This window comes from Lutzomyia longipalpis, chromosome 2 (genome assembly GCF_024334085.1).
Source record: "Lutzomyia longipalpis isolate SR_M1_2022 chromosome 2, ASM2433408v1".
NCBI classification, from domain to species: Eukaryota; Metazoa; Arthropoda; class Insecta; order Diptera; family Psychodidae; genus Lutzomyia; species Lutzomyia longipalpis.
Genome location: NC_074708.1, coordinates 8480077 through 8500198, shown reverse-complemented (window position 1 = coordinate 8500198; position 20122 = coordinate 8480077). Strand labels below are relative to the sequence as shown.

The 20122-nt window shown below is 40.3% G+C and overlaps 1 protein-coding gene across 7 annotated transcripts; it reads right to left on the bottom strand.

The window, feature by feature from the left end:
• On the bottom strand, positions 1 to 19499 carry LOC129788930 (protein bark beetle). Of its 7 annotated transcripts, none has more exons than XM_055825380.1 (14): positions 19232 to 19499; positions 16834 to 17321; positions 10652 to 10839; positions 8178 to 10277; positions 3984 to 8113; positions 3706 to 3917; positions 3284 to 3639; positions 3071 to 3196; positions 2816 to 2839; positions 2607 to 2704; positions 2272 to 2515; positions 1756 to 1885; positions 1175 to 1693; positions 1 to 1056 (listed from the first exon to the last, which is right to left on the bottom strand). In XM_055825380.1, exons 2-14 carry the CDS (start codon positions 17227 to 17229, stop codon positions 424 to 426), a joined length of 9156 nt encoding a protein of 3051 aa, XP_055681355.1. In that variant the 5' UTR covers positions 17230 to 17321; positions 19232 to 19499; the 3' UTR covers positions 1 to 423. The 7 variants fall into 7 exon arrangements, with proteins under 7 accessions (XP_055681355.1, XP_055681353.1, XP_055681351.1 ...); XM_055825378.1 differs by having other exon boundaries at positions 19251 to 19499; XM_055825376.1 differs by having other exon boundaries at positions 19297 to 19499.
• Positions 19500 to 20122: the final 623 nt, after the last annotated feature.

The following is a 20122-nucleotide window of genomic DNA, read 5'->3' as shown; positions in this document are numbered from 1 at the left end:
TACTTAAGATCTCTTTATTCAGATTATAACTCTTTGTTCTCGAAACAATTTTTTTTATTTGTCGATTCTTATATAAAAATGCTCTTTGTGTGTCTTTTATCTACCTACTCACTCTATCGCATCACAAATTATCGCGCTCTCAACACTTAATTTGTTCCAATATGTTACAAAAAGGTCGAGCTATTCTCCTAAATAGAAAATCTAATCTCTAAAATACTCATCATTAGAAAAAATGCTTTATTTTAAAATTGGAATTTCGTCAGTTTTCTTAGTTTTTAATTAACTTTCATTTAATTATTTCTTTTTAATAAAAATCTCTAACTAATTCTTTACAAAATAACCGTTCGCGATGAACTTAAAATGTATAAATGGATGTTTTTTAAGGCGCTTTTGGGGGTCGGAAAATGGGGGAATGCCTAAAAGTTACATTGCAGTCTCAAGTGGTTGGCTGTAGCTCCGATTGTCGGGCTTGAGAGTTGGACTCGATGGGCCCTCGTCGAAGTTTGTCTCGAGGAGGGCTTCCGACTTTGATCGGGAGTACGTCTTCGAAGGTACTCTCTCATCCCCGGAGGGTTCATACACCGTCCTGGGGCGACTCACGGGTAACCCCTGCGGTGGCATTTGTGAGTCCCGGGCCGCCTTCATGGCCGTGTAGTAGGACTCTGGGCGTTTCACCTCGGGCGGCGGGTAGTCAGGCCGTCGTATTTGTGGCTGATGGTACCCATCTGGCCCGGCAGGGGTGAAAGTCTTTTGACTCTGTGTGGGCGGAGTCGGGGGTGCAGGCAGGAAGCTACTATGGCTGGGGCTCTGCCGCGGAAGGGGTTCATAGTCTGGGAGTCGAGTCTTCAGTTCACTGAGGAAGCTCAAATTTTCATCCCGATGACGTAGCGGAAGGGTGCTTGAATTACCATAGTAGTCAGATCCCGTCTCATCGGGATCCACCTGCTGAATAATCGGGGTATCTTCGTTGATTGTTGTGCTAATGGAGTTTTGGCGTGTCCCGGAAAAGGTTGAATTATCCCGGAAACCCTCATTTCGATACGACAATTCAAAGCCCTAAAAACAAATAGATTTAATTTAAATCTTAATAAAATATTTCATTCAATTAATTGAGTAAAAGAAAGCTTCCTTTTGAGCTTTCGGGAACGGCCTAAATTTCAAATTTTTAACCCACCTGTGGCTCATACTGTGGTAATCCATAAACTTTGGGTGTCTTGGCTGTTTCATTCCGTTGTGCTTTCTGGTTCGCATACTCGCCGTACTTATTCGAAAGAAATTCGTTACCATACCCTTGGGGTGCTTTCCGGGAATACTCGCTTTGGGCCCCATTGTTCTGCGTATCGTACATATCGTAGCTCGTTTCAGAGCTAAGGGCACTCTTCTCAATGGAATCAATTGACCCATTAGACGGCATTTTCTTGTAATCCGTCCCAGTGGTTGTGCTGAGGATATCATTAGAGCGTGACATGTTCATATTGCGGCGCCTCATGGAGCCCTGGGGGTCAATGCTGTTGAGACTCCTCAAGCTCTGTCGGATGCTATTTCGTCGCTGAAGGCGCTGCACGTGTCGCACACGAGACTTGGAGTACCAGCAGCACAGCACGAAGAAGAGCAGCAGGAATAGCAGGCAAAGCAGAGATATCAGGCCGATGGTCAACAAATCGGCACGCCATGACAGAGGATCGATCATCACCTTTAGGTAGAAAATTTTCATTAATATTTTATGTTTTTTCTTTCGTTTTTTTTTTTACAAACCTTGGGATCAATTTCGCAGACAAATGTCCTACGATTGTCACAGGAATCCAATTCAATGTTGCGGAAGAAGAATGTTGTGCACTGATCAATAAAGTTCAAGTCCTGCACCCAAACCCTCTCAATGCCTCTGCTGCAAAAAATAAGATGAAAATTGTTTTTTAACGTTTAAACAATGCAAATGAGTTCTAAATCCTTTAAAATTAACATTTAGAGCATAAATTAATTAAAAAGAAAGATCATCAGATCAATGAATTAAAAAAGAAATATCCTCTTGCAAGAATATTCTTTTATATGTATTTAAGTTTTAAAGTTAAGGTTTAAAAGAAGATAAAAAAATGATATATTTTTTAAGCATTTTTGGGCAAATCTTTGCCGATTTTTCCCAACAGTTCCTTGCAGTAGAAAATGGTAAATCTTTTCGGCTAGTAATGAGTCCCTTTGAAGCTTCTCTAATTCATTTTTACGCATTTTATAGATGTTCAAAACTCAATAATTTCATAAGAATAAAATTCTTACCTAAAGTGCATCATTTGGCGTGAGAGGAAGTGCCACAGGGGTGATGTATCACCTCTTATGAAGGGCATTGAGGCATTGTCGGACCGACAAAAGTCTCGCGCTTCGTAAAACGTCATGGGGGCACCGACGAAAATGTAGCACGTGTCCACGATCAGGGTCCACCCTGGTGGGCACTTCCCATCGAGGATTGTCTCATTATTCATGTAAAATGGCAGGAATTGTACTTCCAAGAGGGTCGGATCGTCTGCAAAATAAATATAATTTAGCAGTTTAACGAAAATTCATTCAAAAGGTGATTCATTGAGAAATTCTCTGAATGCGAATTGCGTGTTCACCTGCGCGATCTCTGATCCTCCCACTAACTGCGAGTGTTGTGTTGTAGTGCCAGTAATTATGTCGGGCATCGATCTTTGTCTTCCACACATCAAGCGTACTGGGGCGAGGAGAAATAAGTGAAACGATATAAGTGCGACATTCTCACTTCAGCGAGATAGCAAATTGAGCAATTAAACGTATTTAGAAAATAAAAAATAAAACAACTAACCTGTTCCAGAATTGAAACTCGAATCTACGATGGTTAAAACATTATGTTGCATGCAAAATAGTCCAATACAGGAGATAATATTTGTTTTGAGAGCATCGGCATACACAATGTAAGACGAATTGTAATGAAAGAGAAAAAATAACATGCACGTTAAACAAATAACATTACTTCACACCATGCGCAGCAACTAGAGCAAATTATGTATTAAAAAATAATGTATTAGATGAGAGATATGAAACTGCTGAATTGCCTTACATTGATCGATTGACTGTGATCATTTCGTAGTCATTGTCGGGATTGTAGAAAATATTGTCCACATAGTTTTGTCCAGCTGTTCCCGCCACCACTGTTGCTCTCCCACGCCAATCAGTGGCAACATTGCTGTTGAAAGAATACATAGAGATCATTTTGAGATCACTGAAGATCACCGATCAATGGGAAAATGCAATTGCTGTGCAAAATACTCACTGATAGAAACCATTGTGGGAGGTTGTTTGATAAATAGGAAGGCGAACTTTGTCAAAGCCTGAAATTTCCACAATTCTCCCACCACGATTCCTATGGACGTAATTGTTGGAGAAGTTGGACACCACCTGCTTCAGCCTGATCACATTTTCATATGCAGCCAAATTTTGCGTGAAGTAGTTCTTGAAGACTGTTATTTCCTGGTATGGTGATGACTGGCGACCCTCAACGTGCAAGGATGGGCGATTTAGGTTGCCCGTGAAGAGATTATGATGCACCCATCCACGCAAGGATGTAGCTGATCCTCTCGAGTCGGAACGTATGAATAGTCCACCTTGATTTGACTGAACTAGATTATTCTGCAAAATTTTAAAAATCATTTTAACTTCTTTTAATTATTTTTTCTTCTTCAATTTATCACTCACCCTGAAGAACAAGGATTGCATATTTTGCACATCAAGCCTCACTGTTGCTTCACACGTTGAAAAATTCCCATAGAGCTGCTGGCAGTTCCTCATGAAACGATTGTGCTCGAAGGTGAGTGTTGGGGACACTTCTCCAGCTGTTGAGTACGAAACAGCCCCTCGAATGGCTCCAGTAATCTCCGAATTAGAAACATTGTGCTGCGAATCACGATCTAAAAGACACAAATTGGATTTTATTGTAAAACTTATCCACACAAAGCATTAACATTAGCACTTACTGAATCCAATGGCAGAGATGGGAAGAGTTACAATTTCTGCAAAGAACCCATGATCAGCTGGAGCTCCACTAGCCACGAGACGAACACTTAGCGATGGGAATGTAGTGCGGAAGAGTTGCTTATCATTCCCGGAATCCGCCTCAATCACGCCAATTTTCTTTGCAAAAGTCACATTGTAAATGTCTCCGTCAAAGAGATGAATCCCATCGCGTCGCCCATACTCGCGGGAATGATTGAAGAGATTCGACTGAAGGAGTCTAAATCCAAGAGGTTTAACCCTGTAGGCACTGTTGAAGATCTTAACGCAATTTACGGGATTGTTGTCGTATTTGTAGTAGAGGATCACACGTTCCTCAATCGTGATCTCCTTCTCGGTATCACAGATATCAACCAGGGAGAAGAGAGAATAGGGAAGATCGAGAGAACGTAGAGGTGTAAAGCTGGATTCATCACTTTCACGCCCCTCTCCCGTCAAGGAGATTGCATTGATTCCCTGACCCAATGTCCCAAAAACTCGGAGGAACTGCACATGAACACTTCCAGTGGGTGAGATCAAATTCAATCCATGGTGAGCTGAATTCCTTATTGTAACCGATGATATTCGGGGATTTTTGAAAACAGACTGAACAGCAGGAGACTTCTCACCATGCAGGATTCCTGCACTCTCAATTCTCACTTGTTCCAGCGTACTCTCCCCCGGACGTCCACTAATTCGTGAATCTTGCAGTCGTTGATCGAAGAAGTTGCTCTCAAAGTCAGGATTTGCAAATCTAACTCCTCCCCAGTAGTCCTTCTTATCCGGATCCCCTTGGCAGCTCACAAAGACAAAATCATCGAACCATTTGCACTCATGCCGACGCCCATAGAGTTGCCCGTTCAATCTTTCCGGACACTCCTCAAGACGATTCTCATCCCCTTCACATTCCAGTGGTTCAACCCACGACCAGATCCTCGTCAGGGAATTTGTGTGGAATTCAATGCGCCTGTCATGGGCGAAGAAAACATTCAGCGGATCAAATCCAAGCTCCCTGCAAACAACCTGCGCATTCCTCTCCGTGAAGCGACGATCGCAAATTGGAACCCATTGAAGTGTGGTGTGATTGAAGTACTCCAGAAAACCCTGATGAGTTGGATCTATTTCATTCTCATCATATGAACAATTCCTATTTGTGCACAGCCTGATGGAATCATGCACAACGAGATTCTCAAGCGATCTCTCAATACGATTGAGTTCAGCTGTTTGCCTAGCAATGGGTCGCATTATGATCTCACCATTGCTACTTCCAACTGCATGCAAGGTTCCTAGCACTAGAATTCCCACATTTGGAGCAAACTCCATCTCCACACCGGTTCCAATTGATAGTGTAACTCCCGGCATAACAGTTATGTCGCTTTTTATGACGTAAGGAACTTCACGGCGGAAGATAGAAAGATCTTCAAAGATTCTCCCACCTAAATTGTCAAGATCAACAGGTCTTCGTTCGTTGAATGACACAGACATGCTTGCATCAACATTGTCTTCTAGCAGGAAAGGTCTGAAGATAACTTCCGCATGATTATTCCAGTCATCAAAGTCAAAAATCCTCGTGTGGATGTGATCAACCTCAATTGATCCCCACCAATTCTCTGTGGCATCTAAGAAATTGCTGAGCCGCGCTGAAATAACTCCTGCTACCAAATCATAGTCCATTCTATTGTTTGTGATGAGGTTTCTCCTGATCATGACCTTTTGAATGCCTCCGAAGCCAATAACAGTTGTAGGATCTGATCGGCGTTGTTGCCTACCACGCAGAGCCATTGACAGGCCTCTTGTTAAACCCGGAGCCTCAAAGCGATTATTCCTGATGTCGTTGTAAACGAAAACAGCATGAACAGTCCCTAGAATTTCACTCTGACTATCTGCTTTGAATTCAACCATGAATTTTCCATTATTTTCCGCAATTTGGTTGTAATCAATCTTCAGCTTCTTCTCCATTCCTCTGAAGCCAATCAATCCTGCTAAGCAATTATTCTCCGTGAAGCTGTTGCCTGTTATATTGACCTCCGCATAGTGTCCTGATATAATAATGCCAAAGTTTCGATTCTTCGTCCACGTTGTATTACCCAAATACACTGAATGAGTGAAATTTTCATTGTACTGCCACACGAAGGGTAGACTCACTTCCATTCCACCTAAGGAATTTCTCTCAACAGTTGTATCCTGCAGAACGTAGTGGAAGAGATTGTTTGACGATCGGAGATCCTTCGAAAATTGCCTTATACCCCGTCCATTGTCAACGATCATGGAACTGTTGACGTGAATTGTGATTTCGGAAATATTGCTAACGTGAACATCCCAGAAAGGTGAGTGGATGAACATTGCTTCCTCACGGTTATGGCTGATCTCTGACTTTACAATCTTCATCGATTCATTGGCTTTTCTCAGATAATGCTCACCCTTTTCTCCCAAATATCTGTTGTAGTACGTAGCAGAAACCCCTCTGAGGTTCCTTTGAATTTTCGTTCCTGTTACATAGAGCGTGGGAACAGGTCCTCGTACAATCCTGTTGCGAATATTTTGTACAGGAGCTGGTATGGTTGAGAGTGTAAGAACTACTCCACCTAGTCCAAGTTCCCCACTACGATAATGTAGGATGATTCCGTATGAACTGCTCGTAACTGGGAAGACAGAAAGATCACGTGAAACTTGCCAAATGTCCGATCGATGATTGGGTGTTTGTGCGTCGTGGAACCAAATATCTTCAGTCGAGTGATTTTGAACTGGATTCAGCAGTTGAATTCCAATAACATATCCTGGTTGGCATCGAATGTTGAACGTTCTCTCCACAGGCTCTCCAATGTGTTTGGCAGTGATTATGTGATAGATTTGCCAGGTTTCGAGCTCAATGGCTTCATTGTGATCTGGCAGCATAAAAGGCCGGTAATGAGACTCCTCAGCATTGTAATCAGGTTCGACATTCCTATCTGTTGGAATATGGAACCATCCTGCAATTTCTCTCTGCTCAACAGCTGAAAGGACAGGATCGTGGGTAATTCCTGATGCTGCATTATCCCGTATTGTTGATGACTGTACCCTGAGCCCGAGTTGTTTGAGGCTAATCCCATTGCCGCGATTATTGGCGAATTCACTGTGTACAACATTGTTTATGCCATTGCCGCCAAATATGTCCGAATAGACAATACCTAGCCCATCATGGAGATTATTGACTATTCGGACATTTTCCAGATTGTGCCTAGCAAAGTCCATTTGAAGGGCTGGTTTGAAGGTATTCGTTGAATAGTCAAAGACTCCAGCTTTCTCAATTGTCACGTACTGCAAATCAACCCTTTCAGAGAGTACTCCAAAACGTACTCCTGCCCAGGCTCCTTCATAGCAACGTATCCCAACGTCGTGCTCGTGCGTACAGGAATTCTCAAACTCCCCTCGATCTGCCCTTTCAGATCTGCACTGTGTTATATCAATATCATGTTCTGTGCAACGAACGTGAGACAAAACAATATCTTCAGATGTTCCAGCACCTGGGACTTCAGATCGTTGAAGTCTCCAATCGTATGGATTCAGTGCTAATCCCAGTTGATGACAAACCAGAGCTGCATTTATAATATTCCATCCGTAGTCACAAACAGTTCCCCATTTTCCTTCAACGTACACCTGTAGCCGTCCTTCGTGCTCATCTATACCGCCAAGAAGACGAACTGGGACTGTTGGTGTTGTCTCAACATTGGGCTCTGTCTCTGCATCCATCATCTCGGCTTCCATTGTGAAGGCTTCATTGGTTTCGTTGTCTGCTGTTGCAACTGGTTCACGCTTAAGTGTGAACATAATGTCATCTGGATGACGTCCACGTGCTTCGAGTTTTCCTGCTACCATAAAACCGACGTTAGGAACAAAATTCAACGTAACTCCTGAATGAATAACGAGCTTCCCGCCAGGACGAACGTTGATATCCTTCTCAACTGTATAGGATCCACTTGTAAGTGTAATTTGCCCATCTATCTCACCTCCTACTCTGTCGAATCCTTCAGACTGGAATGATGGCACAAATGTTGGAATTGCTGAGATCTTGTTTGTTCCAGGATTCGATGGATGCAGCAAATAGGGGAAGTAGTTGATCTTTGCTAAATCATAGCTAAAAAAAAGAAAGGGAATATTTAAAATATTGTAACGAGTCAGAAATAAAAGAAAATTCTTACCGATCATATCTGTGGAAGAGTTTTGCAAAGATCCTTGCCTCATCAGTATGCCCCAAGTAGTTGAACGTTACATTGAGGACTTCACTTTGATCAGAGAGCTGAGATCCTACTTCGTACTTTGAGTCAGGATTGAAGAAAATATTCCTGAAAATGTCTACGTTGCTTGAGGAGATCACGACGGGAGCTGCTACGCGAGATCGTGGATTTAGCCTTCCAACTCCACCTTCACCTTCCACACCCTCATCTTCGGTTGGCCCAAAAGCTTCCTGGATTTTATTATCCTTTATGAAGTTTCTCGTGAAAAGAATCGATTGAATTCGTCTCGTTGTGTACGGAGATAGACCCAAAGAGGCTACATAAATCCCTCGATTGCGATAGAATTGATTGTGCTGAACAATAAATCTAGCAGGGATCTGCCGGAACTCCTCCAGTGGTCTATTCCGAATGAGGAGAGCACCAAAAGTTCCTCTTCGGAACTCATTAAACTCAATCCTTCCATGCACATTCAGCGCAGGACTGATCAGCAAACCAATTTTGTTGTCATGCTCAAAAACATTCTGACCAATTTGAAGATTGAGCCTTGTGCCATTTTGATCTGGGAACCAGCACGTCTGAATTTCCACGGAATGCGATTGGCTGTCGTTGAACCAATTGCCAGTGATATTCACCCATGAATCCCCTGAATAGTTTCCATGATAGATGCCTGTCTCGAAGTTCCGGAAGATTTCAGAATACTGCACGGCGGTGGTTTGATTGAAGGGAAAGAACTCCTCTCTGTCTTTGAAAGTTTGATTGAGCCACACAGCAAAGCCATATTCGCGATTTCCCGTGAGATAAGTGCGTGAGATGTTTCTATTCCCACCGAAGTATGTGATGTTGATGCCACTGCCCTGATTGAACCCAATTCTGCTTTCCGTCACATTCACATCTCCCGCCCCGTTGACCACGTGCAACCCGGCAGCGTGGCCATTGTTGTTGATCATACTCGTGTGGACGTGTACCTGAGATCGGAGGTTTCTCACCGCAACACCCGGCCCTCCATTGTCCTCGATGCGACTCTTTGTGACATTGAGATCATATGTTTTGCTCTGCCCCGCCGTTATCCGGAGGTACCCAACCATTTCAGCTCTCGCCTCTGCCCGGAATCTCACGTAGATCTTCTCCCGGGTGCTGGTTAAGCTCTGCGGTCGAGTGTAATTCCTTGCTGACCACATTCCCAGCAATCTATCATTGGGAGAAGCTCCATCGAAGATTTCAATTTGCGAAGTCTCATTTCGGGTCAGGACAAACTGCTGGAAGGATACTGTTAGCCGAAATCCTGGCCGTGTGAAGAAGTACTTCCCGCATTCTTTGGGTACTGCGGAAAATTGCGATTGATCTACAGAGAGCCATATGGGATAGATTTGCCCAGCAGTTGTAGGGAGAGAGCACAAATCGTAGATCCTCAGCTGTCCGGGACGTTCATTGAAGCGCCAATCATGTCCTTCGTATTTGATTCCATCAGCGCCACTGCTACTCACGGTGCAACCCTCAAAATGGGCCAAACCATAGCTGGAGTTGACAAAGATTCCAATTCCTCTGCTACGTCGCACAGTAACATCCCGAAATGTGAAAGCTGCTTCAGATCTCGTAACATTGATCCCCGTGTAGGCTGAATGATCTACCGTTACGTGGTGTAGGACTGGAGGATTCCCCAGCACCTCAATAGCTGACGTTGTGGCACCTCCACGTCCATATCCAGCTCTCTGAATGTCGACGTATTTTATCTCAGAGAGTGACATGGATTCAAAGACAGCATTGTTGGCTGTTTGGGGTTCAGCGATGGCATATTCGAAGCGTATTCCTCGCCAGTAGTGCATCTCCGATGCATGCAGTGGAAGACACTGAACCCCAATGTCATTGTGGTAGTCACAAGCACCTGATCCAAGTTGTCGGCGATCCCAGGAACACTTGAATAGAGTATCCTCACTTCCGCGACATTCGGGCTCTTCGTACAGCAGCCGTGGCTGGAAATTCTGGATCCTGTCCATCCAATTCCAGAAACGGCCACCTTGAAAACCCATCTGCCTGCAGACTACCTCGTAGTCAGGGATTGTCCAGCTGAAAAGATAATTTGAGATTATTAGTTTTTTTTTATTTTTCTGACTGAATTTCTTGACTTTTAGTTATGAACTGAAACTAAATTCTAGGTAGAATTCTGAATTCTAAATTCTAGGAGCTAGGTAACTAAGAGATCGAACTAATTCTAGAAATTACTAGAATTCAGAATTTTTTGGACTTTAAAATTTTAAGATTCTGGTTAAAAGTTTTTTTTTAATTACTAATCTTAATTTGATTAAAGTATTTGTCTTTAAAATTGCTAAGAATTAATAAGATCAGAAAAAAGATCTAAGAATTTCAGGATCTGCAATCAAATCCAATAATTTCTAGACCTTTATCATATTTTCAGTCAAAAGCAGTCGGAGAAAACTTACTTCCTCGAATTCGTGCACACCGATCGCCACTTTCCTTTGTGGAAGATCTGCAGGCGTCCTTCAAGTGGCGTAGGGCCATCCACGAGCCTCGCCCCCAGATCCTCAGGCGTGACGAAGGTCCCCTCATCGAGGTGAGTGTCATGAAAGGTGGGTCGTGGCGAGAAAACAATCCGATTAGTGGCGCTTCCCTGAAAAACATCAAACACTCAAGTTTAGACCTTTGCTGCCAGAGCAATTGCAAGCAATTAAGTCATCATGAGCCCTTATTTGTTTCATTTGTGGAATTCCGTTGTGTGCGTACAACAATTTTTAGCTAATGGGTGTCTCCCGGAGTTTTATTAAGTGTGTAGCCATTTGAGTTCTTGATCTCTTAGGTCTCGTGATTAAATTATATCTCGCACTTAACATCTAATAAGCTCATCATCTTTATGCTGTTCCAGTGCATTCACACCCATTTTCTCTTTCCTCTTTTTTTGTTCTTTTAAATTAGCGCTCAGCTGGTTTTACGCCACCGCGCATTACCTCGTGCCCTCCTCCCGCACAAATAACCCAGCTGTGGGTGCTTTTCCACAACGACGAACCAAAATGGAGAGAAAAGAAATGATTTTCGCCTCAATCAACAACCCAAATTGGCGCTCAAACGATGGGTTTTTTATTGGATCGGTGATCTTGTCACCTCTTAGATGATCTCAATTGGGAAGTGGGTCACCGCCCTATGGCACGATGCAATCCGCGTATCTAATTAAATTAATTAATCCATGTTAGTCAGGGTGTCCGCAGCAACCCAACACTTGATTCACCCATTTGGTCAATTAAAATAAAAGCACCACAAATGCAATTATTCATCGTGCCTTCCAATTTCCGGTCATTTTCAACTTGAGTAACTCTCCAGCACATTCATTCATAAAAATTTTTCATTCCAACTCCCTCCGTTTGCCATGCTTCTTAACCTTCCCTCTCTCCCATTAAGGAGGAATACTTTTGTGTGTGAATGAGTATTTAAGTGTTGATATAGGTTGCAATTTGCATTGTCTTGTTTGCAAATTTGTGTATCTATATGTACATTTTTTCCTTTAGGTCATTACGTTGGTTTTATATGATTTCCTACATATGTATGCGGTTGTGTTGTTTCACTTTCTTGCGAAATGAGGAGATAAAGAAATTAAAGAAATTACGTGGAAGAATGTGTCGGGTTTAATAGATAGCTGAAAGTGCAAAAGATTAAAGGGAAAATATCATATTTGAGAGAAAATTAACTCAAGTGGACGTTTCAAGAAAGCTAAAAAAATTACGTTAGAAAATCTTTTTGAATTTTCTTTAAAGTCTTACTAGAAAATTGTCTAGAAAAGTGAAGTTCTTAATCAAATAAAACCTAAAAAGCTTCTAATCTCTTCGGTTGATACTTATTCTTTAACCCAATAATGATGAGCTTTATAAAGTTTCCTCATAACAGAATTTAATAAAATTAGTCTTTTTGAAAAAATAAAAAGTCAAAGAATTCAATAAAATTAACGAATTTGGTTGATTAAAAATATTTTTCCATTGATCACAAAATTCAACTCTATCTATAGAAGTGTAACCAATACAAAATATTAAAAAAAAAACTAAATGGTCACACATTTCGTTATGTATACCACTTCGATAATAAATAGTTCAACGTGTTCAAAAAACCATCATCAAGAAGTAGAAAATAACAAGCATCGGCTAAGAAAAACATGCTTGTTAATTAAATTAGGTAACTTGTCTGGTCAATTAAGAACATTATTGTCATTTTCATTCTAAACCATGTCTTGTATTGGTTTATAGTAGACACCATTTGGCCCAAAGAAGTTTTTACCACAGCTGTTAATTTCACTCTTATGGTTTTATGTGAGTGCAAAGACTTTTTATGCAAATAGGAAACAGATGTTGAAACCCCCCAGGCTATGTTCCATAATCTCTTCCAATATAAACATATTGATTAAACAATCCTTTAAAAAAATCTGTTACAATTTAAAAAAAAAAAATAGAAACTCCACGAATGGAAAAAAAACAAAGCAATTTTCCAGTACAATTGAATCTTCAATAAAAAAGATAAAGTCGTCAAGCCATCAACAATTATGTTGGACGCATGAAAAGTGATTTTTAATGAATTCCATTTGAGTGAGAAATTCTCAAACATTTGCTCAATTGACACTGAAACACTTTTTTTTCCAAAGAAAGAAACTAAAAAGAACTAAAAGGTACTTTGGGGAGACTCATAAAAAAATCTTATTCACAAATTATCTCACATATGGTTGGAAAATCATTGTCTGTGACGAAGACAGACACACAAAGAAGGTTTTTTTTTCGCTACATATAACAGAATTCCGTTGTTTATTTCCACTTTTCGCATGCTAAAAAAAATCGCGCCTGCAACATTCACCTTTTCGACATGGTGTACGTTTGTGGGGGGAAAAAAGGTGTGTTGTATGTGAAAATTCGTAATTACACAGAGACAGTGGGTTATGTTTGTAAACAAAATACGAGCCGGGTGGGGGGAGGAGAAAATATCAATTTTCAAGATAAAATTGCTTCTCTGCGGTTTTATTTTATATGTTGTTACCAATGGAAATATTTTATAACAAAACTCCAATCTGACTAATGACCCAAATTGCTCACTTCTGGATTCAAAAAAAAAAAATTATATATAAAATAGCATATTTCACCCAATAAACTCTATTTTGTGATACCTGTATTATATACCAACATAGCATGTAATCTATATAATAAAGAAAGGTCTGTTTGTTGGTAATCTTCGTGTCTGTACAGCTATACAAATCTACACCGTTTGACCGATCGTGATGAAATTTGGTACAGAGGCCCCTTATATCAGGCGCTTTCGAGTGGCCGTATTCATTTTCCCCCCAAAGCCCCCCTTCATGTAGCCCCCATATAACTCTCATGCATTTTTTGCGAATTTTTGAATTTGGCGCCCGAAATGTTGTATGAAAATGATTTCTTCTCTTTGCAAAATTTTTGCTTTTGTGTTCGATGAGTGCTCTCCATCTATATAATAAAGAAAGGTCTGTTTGTTGGTAATCTTCGTGTCTGTACAGCTATACAAATCTACACCGTTTGACCGATCGTGATGAAATTTGGTACAGAGGCCCCTTATATCAGGCGCTTTCGAGTGGCCGTATCCATTTCCCCCCCAAAGCCCCCCTTCAGGTAGCCCCCATAGAGATTTCATGCATTTTTCGCGAATTTTTGAATTTGTCGCCCGAAATGTTGTATGAAAATGATTTCTTCTCTTTGCAAAATTTTTCCTTTTGTGTTCGATGAGTGCTCTCCATCTATATAATAAAGAAAGGTCTGTTTGTTGGTAATCTTCGTGTCTGTACAGCTATACAAATCTACACCGTTTAACCGATCGTGATGAAATTTGGTACAGAGGCCCCTTATATCAGGCGCTTTCGAGTGGCCGTATTCATTTTCCCCCCAAAGCCCCCCTTCAGGTAGCCCCCATATAACTCTCATGCATTTTTCGCGAATTTTTGAATTTGTCGCCCGAAATGTTGTATGAAAATGATTTCTTCTCTTTGCAATTTTTTTGGGATTGATGAGTAACCCCAATCTACGTATAAATTATCACAATTTTTTTCTCTCTAAAATTTGCGCGAAGCGCAAAACCCCCCGCGAAGCGGGGCGAGGAAAATTGGAGCGAAGCGACAATTTACCTCGTATGAAATATATAGGAAAAGGTAGAAGAGTGATCGATGCAAGAATGATTTGCTTGTGGGACTTTACCGTATGTGACTCATCAAAAAACTATTTTTGTTTTCATCTTTAGAGAGACACCTCGAATATAGACAGAGAATTTTTAATGCTCCCCAAGACCGTGATAAACGACTTTGGGACGATTTTTATCACGCACTCCTCGCCTAGCATTTCTCCTACATCATTACAAAATTTCAGGGTTATCAACCTGCACCTTCAAGGTGAGCTCTCACCCTAACACAATGTTCCTCACGAATTTTTCCATCTTCATAGCATTTTTAGACAGCTACGTGATGGTTCCACATCAGAACCCAACCATTACGTCCCTCCATCGAGTTCTTTGTGCGGGAGCAAACAAATTGCAAGCCTTTCTTCCAAAGCGCGGCTGCTGCTTCCGAGGAATCCAACCGCGACTTTCACTCTACCATTGTAAGAGTGTCAAGCGTGTTATTCAATTGAGAGGTGAAATAAAAAAGAAATTGGCAAAAATGTCGTGAAAACTGCGCGACTTCCTCAAAATGTGTTGAGAAACTGGACTGAAGAAATGGAACAGAAGTAAATGCGGAACCCCAAAGTGAAACTAAAACGGGATTTTGGGTTCTTTTTCTTTAGAAGGAATATTGCCAAAGCTTTAAAATAAAATCTTATCTTGATAAAGATTTCGTTTTAAATCAATATAAAATTTTCAATAAGATTTAGAACCTTAGAACCAATCATCTGTGTAAGAAACTTCTGAATTTTACAAAATTACAATAAAAATAATAAGGAATAAAAGGAAATAAATAAAAGAAATAAGAATATTTCTACAGTTAATTCTTAGGCTAAAAAAAACTGAGAAAACAATAAAAATCATTTTACTTTTTTTAAGACATTTTAAATTAAGAAAATTGAGCACTACTCGAAATGAATCACATTTTTAGATCTAAAAAATCGATAAAATTTCAAATTAAAATGATTTCTTCTTTTTAGGGTAGTTTCTTGGAAACATCATGAGATCATCTTTTTGTACAAAATTCTACTGTAATTAAACTTAAACAAAACCTGCTGTGCGTCATTCTTAACAAGGTTTTCCTACATAAATTTCTTTACAACGATCATTTTGGCTGTTTTTAATTTTATGAGAAATCATGGCCAGGCTCTCTGAGCATTTTCTGCCTGAACTCGCAATGATCCTACATTTCCATGTGAAGCACAAATTAACACTTTACTACAGAGAGTTATTTAGAGCCCGTATAAGTCTCAATGCTCGGCTGAATATTTCATACATAATTCACAGATAACAATCAAAAATTGTAATAAACCTTCTTCATTAAGTTTAGAACTGTATAATAGAGCAATTTTTCGTACTCTCTCTCTCTGTACATTATAACCATTTGAGCCATTTAGAAATTATGAATAGAAAGAATAATATATCTGGCAGTAATAAAACATTATTTTCTTGAATCACCAATTTTATCTTATTGACTTTAAGAGCATAAGAATGGCATAAAAAGTTTTTTATTTCCCAAAAACCGAATCGATTCGATTAAAGGAATAGCTTTAGAACATTTTATGTAAAATTGCAAGACTTTTGATTGAGAGTTGACTCGTAGACAGTTTTGAAGTCAGATATCGCTAATTAAATTCAATTAAGTTAAATTACGTATCCAAAGAAAGTAAGAGGTTTCACATTAAGACCGTTTAATTAATTTTAACGGAAATCCGTGTTTTTCATCAATTTCTTCATCTGAAGAAATTATTTTCAGAATCAAGAAAATTCTTCTTCAAAAAACTTTACAAGAAAAACCTCGTTCTCATATCGCTTTTCCTTAATTTTTCTTGTATTTTGTCACGTTACAATAATCTATCTATACCGGAAATAATAAAGAACTTTGAAATAAAATACAGAGCAATGTTATTAGCAGATTCCGAAAATTTATGCATTATTGTGCGTTAGCATGAAGCTCGAGACAACTTCCGATTAAATGGCCATCTCTTTGATGGAAGAATGAATAATACATTTTCCTGGAAATCAATTAGTAATACATTCTTCTCTCTGTGGCATTCCACCTTGATTGACGTCGCTGGAAAACAGGGAGTTCTGCTTCATTCTTATCGAGCGCTCTTATCAGTGATAAAACAGTTCTATACATGAATTCATAGGTAGGTGATTATGCACCTCGCACCCTTCGCGCCCACCCTTCGACCGCGATTTTCTCCGCGAGCTATCGAATTGGTTTTCGCCTGAGCCAATTGATAAGATAGTGCATGAGTTTGCCAAGCGATAAGGATACCTAACATGACGAGAATTTAAGTCAACCGAACAGGTTGTTCTTTTTGTGGGTTGAATCAATATTTGGTCTCACTTGTTTTGTCCCTCAAAGGCTTAAAGTCGAGTGAGCAAGTGCTGCATTTTAAGGGCAACTTTATGAGTAAAAAAAGATTCTTTTTTAAAGAAAACTCACCACAGCTTGGATAATTCCTCGCACAGTAATACCCACAGAGGGGGCAAAGTGCATGACAACGCCGGGTTCGATCACGAGACGCCCCGATGTCTCAACATCGAGGTCCCCAAGGAGGAGGTAGGGTTTCTCGGCGCGATGGAGAATCTTCTCGGCGGTCACGGAGCCGCCAGGAAGTTCGATGAACTCACTCGTCTCTTGGACATGATCCAACGGCTGTGGATGGCTGTCCGTTGAGTGCGGCTCGAGTGTGTAGCCGTCGATGTCATTGAGGAGCTCAACATCCTGCCCTCGAACACATTGGAGAATCACAGATAGAATGCACACGGCAATTATTGATTTAATTTCACTTCTTTTGTGTCTTTTGCACATTCTCACACTATTCACTATCTTTCCCATCGTTTTTTCTTCTCTTTCTTTCCCTCACTTTGCAATTCACATCATCGATACATGCGGGGTGAGACGTTGATTTTGCAAACAAAGATTATTTCCTGGAAGAATGCATTAAATTGATAATGACAATGGGATTGTAGGTGAATCAATCCCATCATTGAACTGTAGAAACGAGAGTTTTGTGAACATTTTCTTGCGCTTTGGCGTATTCTTTGAGCTCTGGAAGATCTTGAGGATTTTTTTCACCGTCTCACAAATCTACACAAAATTGCCAAAAACGATCACATTGTGGGTTTTAAATTGAATAATTAAATTTTGCAGAGTTTGAATACAAGTTAATGCGATCACGAATCTCGATTAACACGACTATTAAGTAATAATAATTTAATATTTAATTAGCTTAATTTCAATTGAATGAAACACTGAAGATTGAACTCATGAGATTCAACGATAAAGTATTATGTAAAAATTGACTTTATTTCTTTGATATTTGTTATTAATTTTAGTTCAATTCATCTCTTTCTTTAGTGCGTCCACCGCTGTCTTATTCTCTCAACCAAGTTCATGGAGTAAATGACAAAAAATCATAATTTAACACTTTCAACATACTACATTAAGCCTCTACCACACAATCGGTTTAAACTTAAACCTAATTTTTCTATATTAATCAAGGAAACCAAACAAATGCAATTGCGCCCTTTTTCAAGACATTCATTGCGTGGTCACAATACAATTCCATTCATTCCTTTCGTATCTTTTTCACGGTATTTTCTTGACCGTCTGCACAAGCAACTTTATTGATTTTTGTGACCCTCTTTTTCTTCAAAACATCCCGTATTGGACGCGCACCGTTGCTTCACTTTTCGTTAGCATTCTTCTTTCTTTTTTTTTGGCTATATATTTTGTTTACTCGTCTTAAAAAGCTCATTCGCGTATCTTCCACACATCAGCACAAAAAATTCACAAGTCCATCTTGTTTCTGCAGCTCTTCTGCGAAAAATCCAGAGTGTTTGTTGTGATGGAGAAGCATTGTCTTTTTGCATAACATTTTGTGCCCCTTGTTAGGTGACAAAGGCAATATTCATCATTGCAATAATGTGCAAATTCCTTTTCTGCGCTCGCGGTGGTTTTTTTCATTTTGAAAATCGCGATTAATGCAACAGATCGAGGTCACTACTGAACATGAATAATTTTCCAATATTGTGTGACAAACACCACGACGATCTTGGCTGCTTCACACAATTTCTGTGATTTTAAGCTAGCCGATGATTCTGCACATGACTCACACTTTTCATTGCACAATAACAAGTTTCCTCGTAAATACCAGAAAATTCTACCTTTTTTCGCGCTACACAAGGATGGTTATTGATCGTGATCATTGGTCAAAGAAACTAAATTCTTTGGGAGCAGGTCCTAAAAAAAAAGAAACTATAAGAGATCACAAAAAAGCAAGGAGCGTCCGTGAAGGCACTTTAATTAATTGTGTTATTGTTTGGGGGCTTCTCTTGCAATTCTCACACTGTTTGTGATTTTTTTTCACAGGTAAAAGGTGAAGAAAAATGAATTGAAAGACTATTTTTTTATGCCACGACCATGGGAGCGTGGCGCCGAATGAACAACACGGCACACAACTTCCAACTGACTCTGCGGGATTTTTAAAAAAGCTCCCATACCCAGAGAAAATCCACTAACGGACACGGTGTGGTGGCATTCGTGGCCACAAAGAAAATACGATTGTGAGAGAATTCCGTGTGCGCAAGATGAGGTGGTGTTCGTATGGGGCCTGGTGGAGTATGCTGCGCGAGAATGATGGCGCACTGCACTAGTGGCGCCCCCAGACAAACTCCATTTGCATTTTTGGGGAAATTTTCGAGCTTTCCCAGTGCAAAAACGCCAAATTTCCACTCAATTGCCCACTAATTGGACAACCATTGTCCACCGTGACACAATTTTGGAGCGGAAAATCGATAAAAAGTGGGAAAAGTTTTGCTTTTCATAAAGGGCTTGCCATTAGCATCAAACTTCACAGTGAATTTTTCACATCTTTCCGCCGTTTTTCACTTTATAACGTACTTTTGGCGTCCTTTGCCACACCTAATGTACCACATAGTGTATGGGAAAATGCATGCAAAATTGATTATTTTTCGCATGGAAAAGCTCACTTCTTTCGACATCTATTCCAAATACACATCACCATCGCGACGGACACAAAAACACTGGGAAAATTGAGGTGTTGAGCGTATAAGGTGCGGTCCGCGATTAAAAGTTGTTCAACGGGTGGTCACATGACCCCGCGACGTCATGGACAAAACGAAAAAGAGGCGGAAAGTGGGGAGGAAGAGCCCGTGAAAGAGGAGAAAAGATTGGATACACTCTTCCCCCTAAGCTAATGCTTTTCCACACACCGACCGGTTCTTACTGATGTTGTATGTTGTTGATGGAGCCAGGTGAGTGCTGCTGCCTGTATTGTTTGGGCCTCGCATTTACTTTTACTCACCTGTGCGTGACTTCATCGTCGCGCTCAAATGCATAACGATTCGACGTGGAATGAGCGCAATTGTGTAATTTTCTCCAAGTGGGTGAGAAGGAGAAAGAACTACTGTAAACAGAAAACAGTGGTGGGTGAAGAAAAATCACATGGTACAAAGTAATTTCACCTGTATGACGTCACGTTGCTCATTTCCCGCTCTTTTGCCAACACATTCCCACCAAAAAGTTTCACTTTATCAATATTCTTTGAAAGCTCACCGTCTTAGCTTTCGTTGCGGTTGATTGGCAACAACATAGATGGAAAAGAGTGGAAAATAGTTTCGTAAAAAAGCGTGAAAATTGATTTTATTGGTAAATAATTACGGAAACTGTAATCCCATCACTGAATTTATTTATGTCCATTTGTATA

Coding starts and splice junctions, on each gene's coding strand:
- LOC129788930 (XM_055825380.1), bottom strand. CDS start 17,229: ATGGGAAAGATAGTGAATAGTGTGAGAATGTGCAAAAGACACAAAAGA. Junction 10,840..16,833: donor GAGGAATTATCCAAGCTGTG/GTGAGTTTTCTT, acceptor GATGTTTTTCAG/GGAAGCGCCACTAATCGGAT. Junction 2,840..3,070: donor ATCACAGTCAATCGATCAAT/GTAAGGCAATTC, acceptor TAACCATCGTAG/ATTCGAGTTTCAATTCTGGA.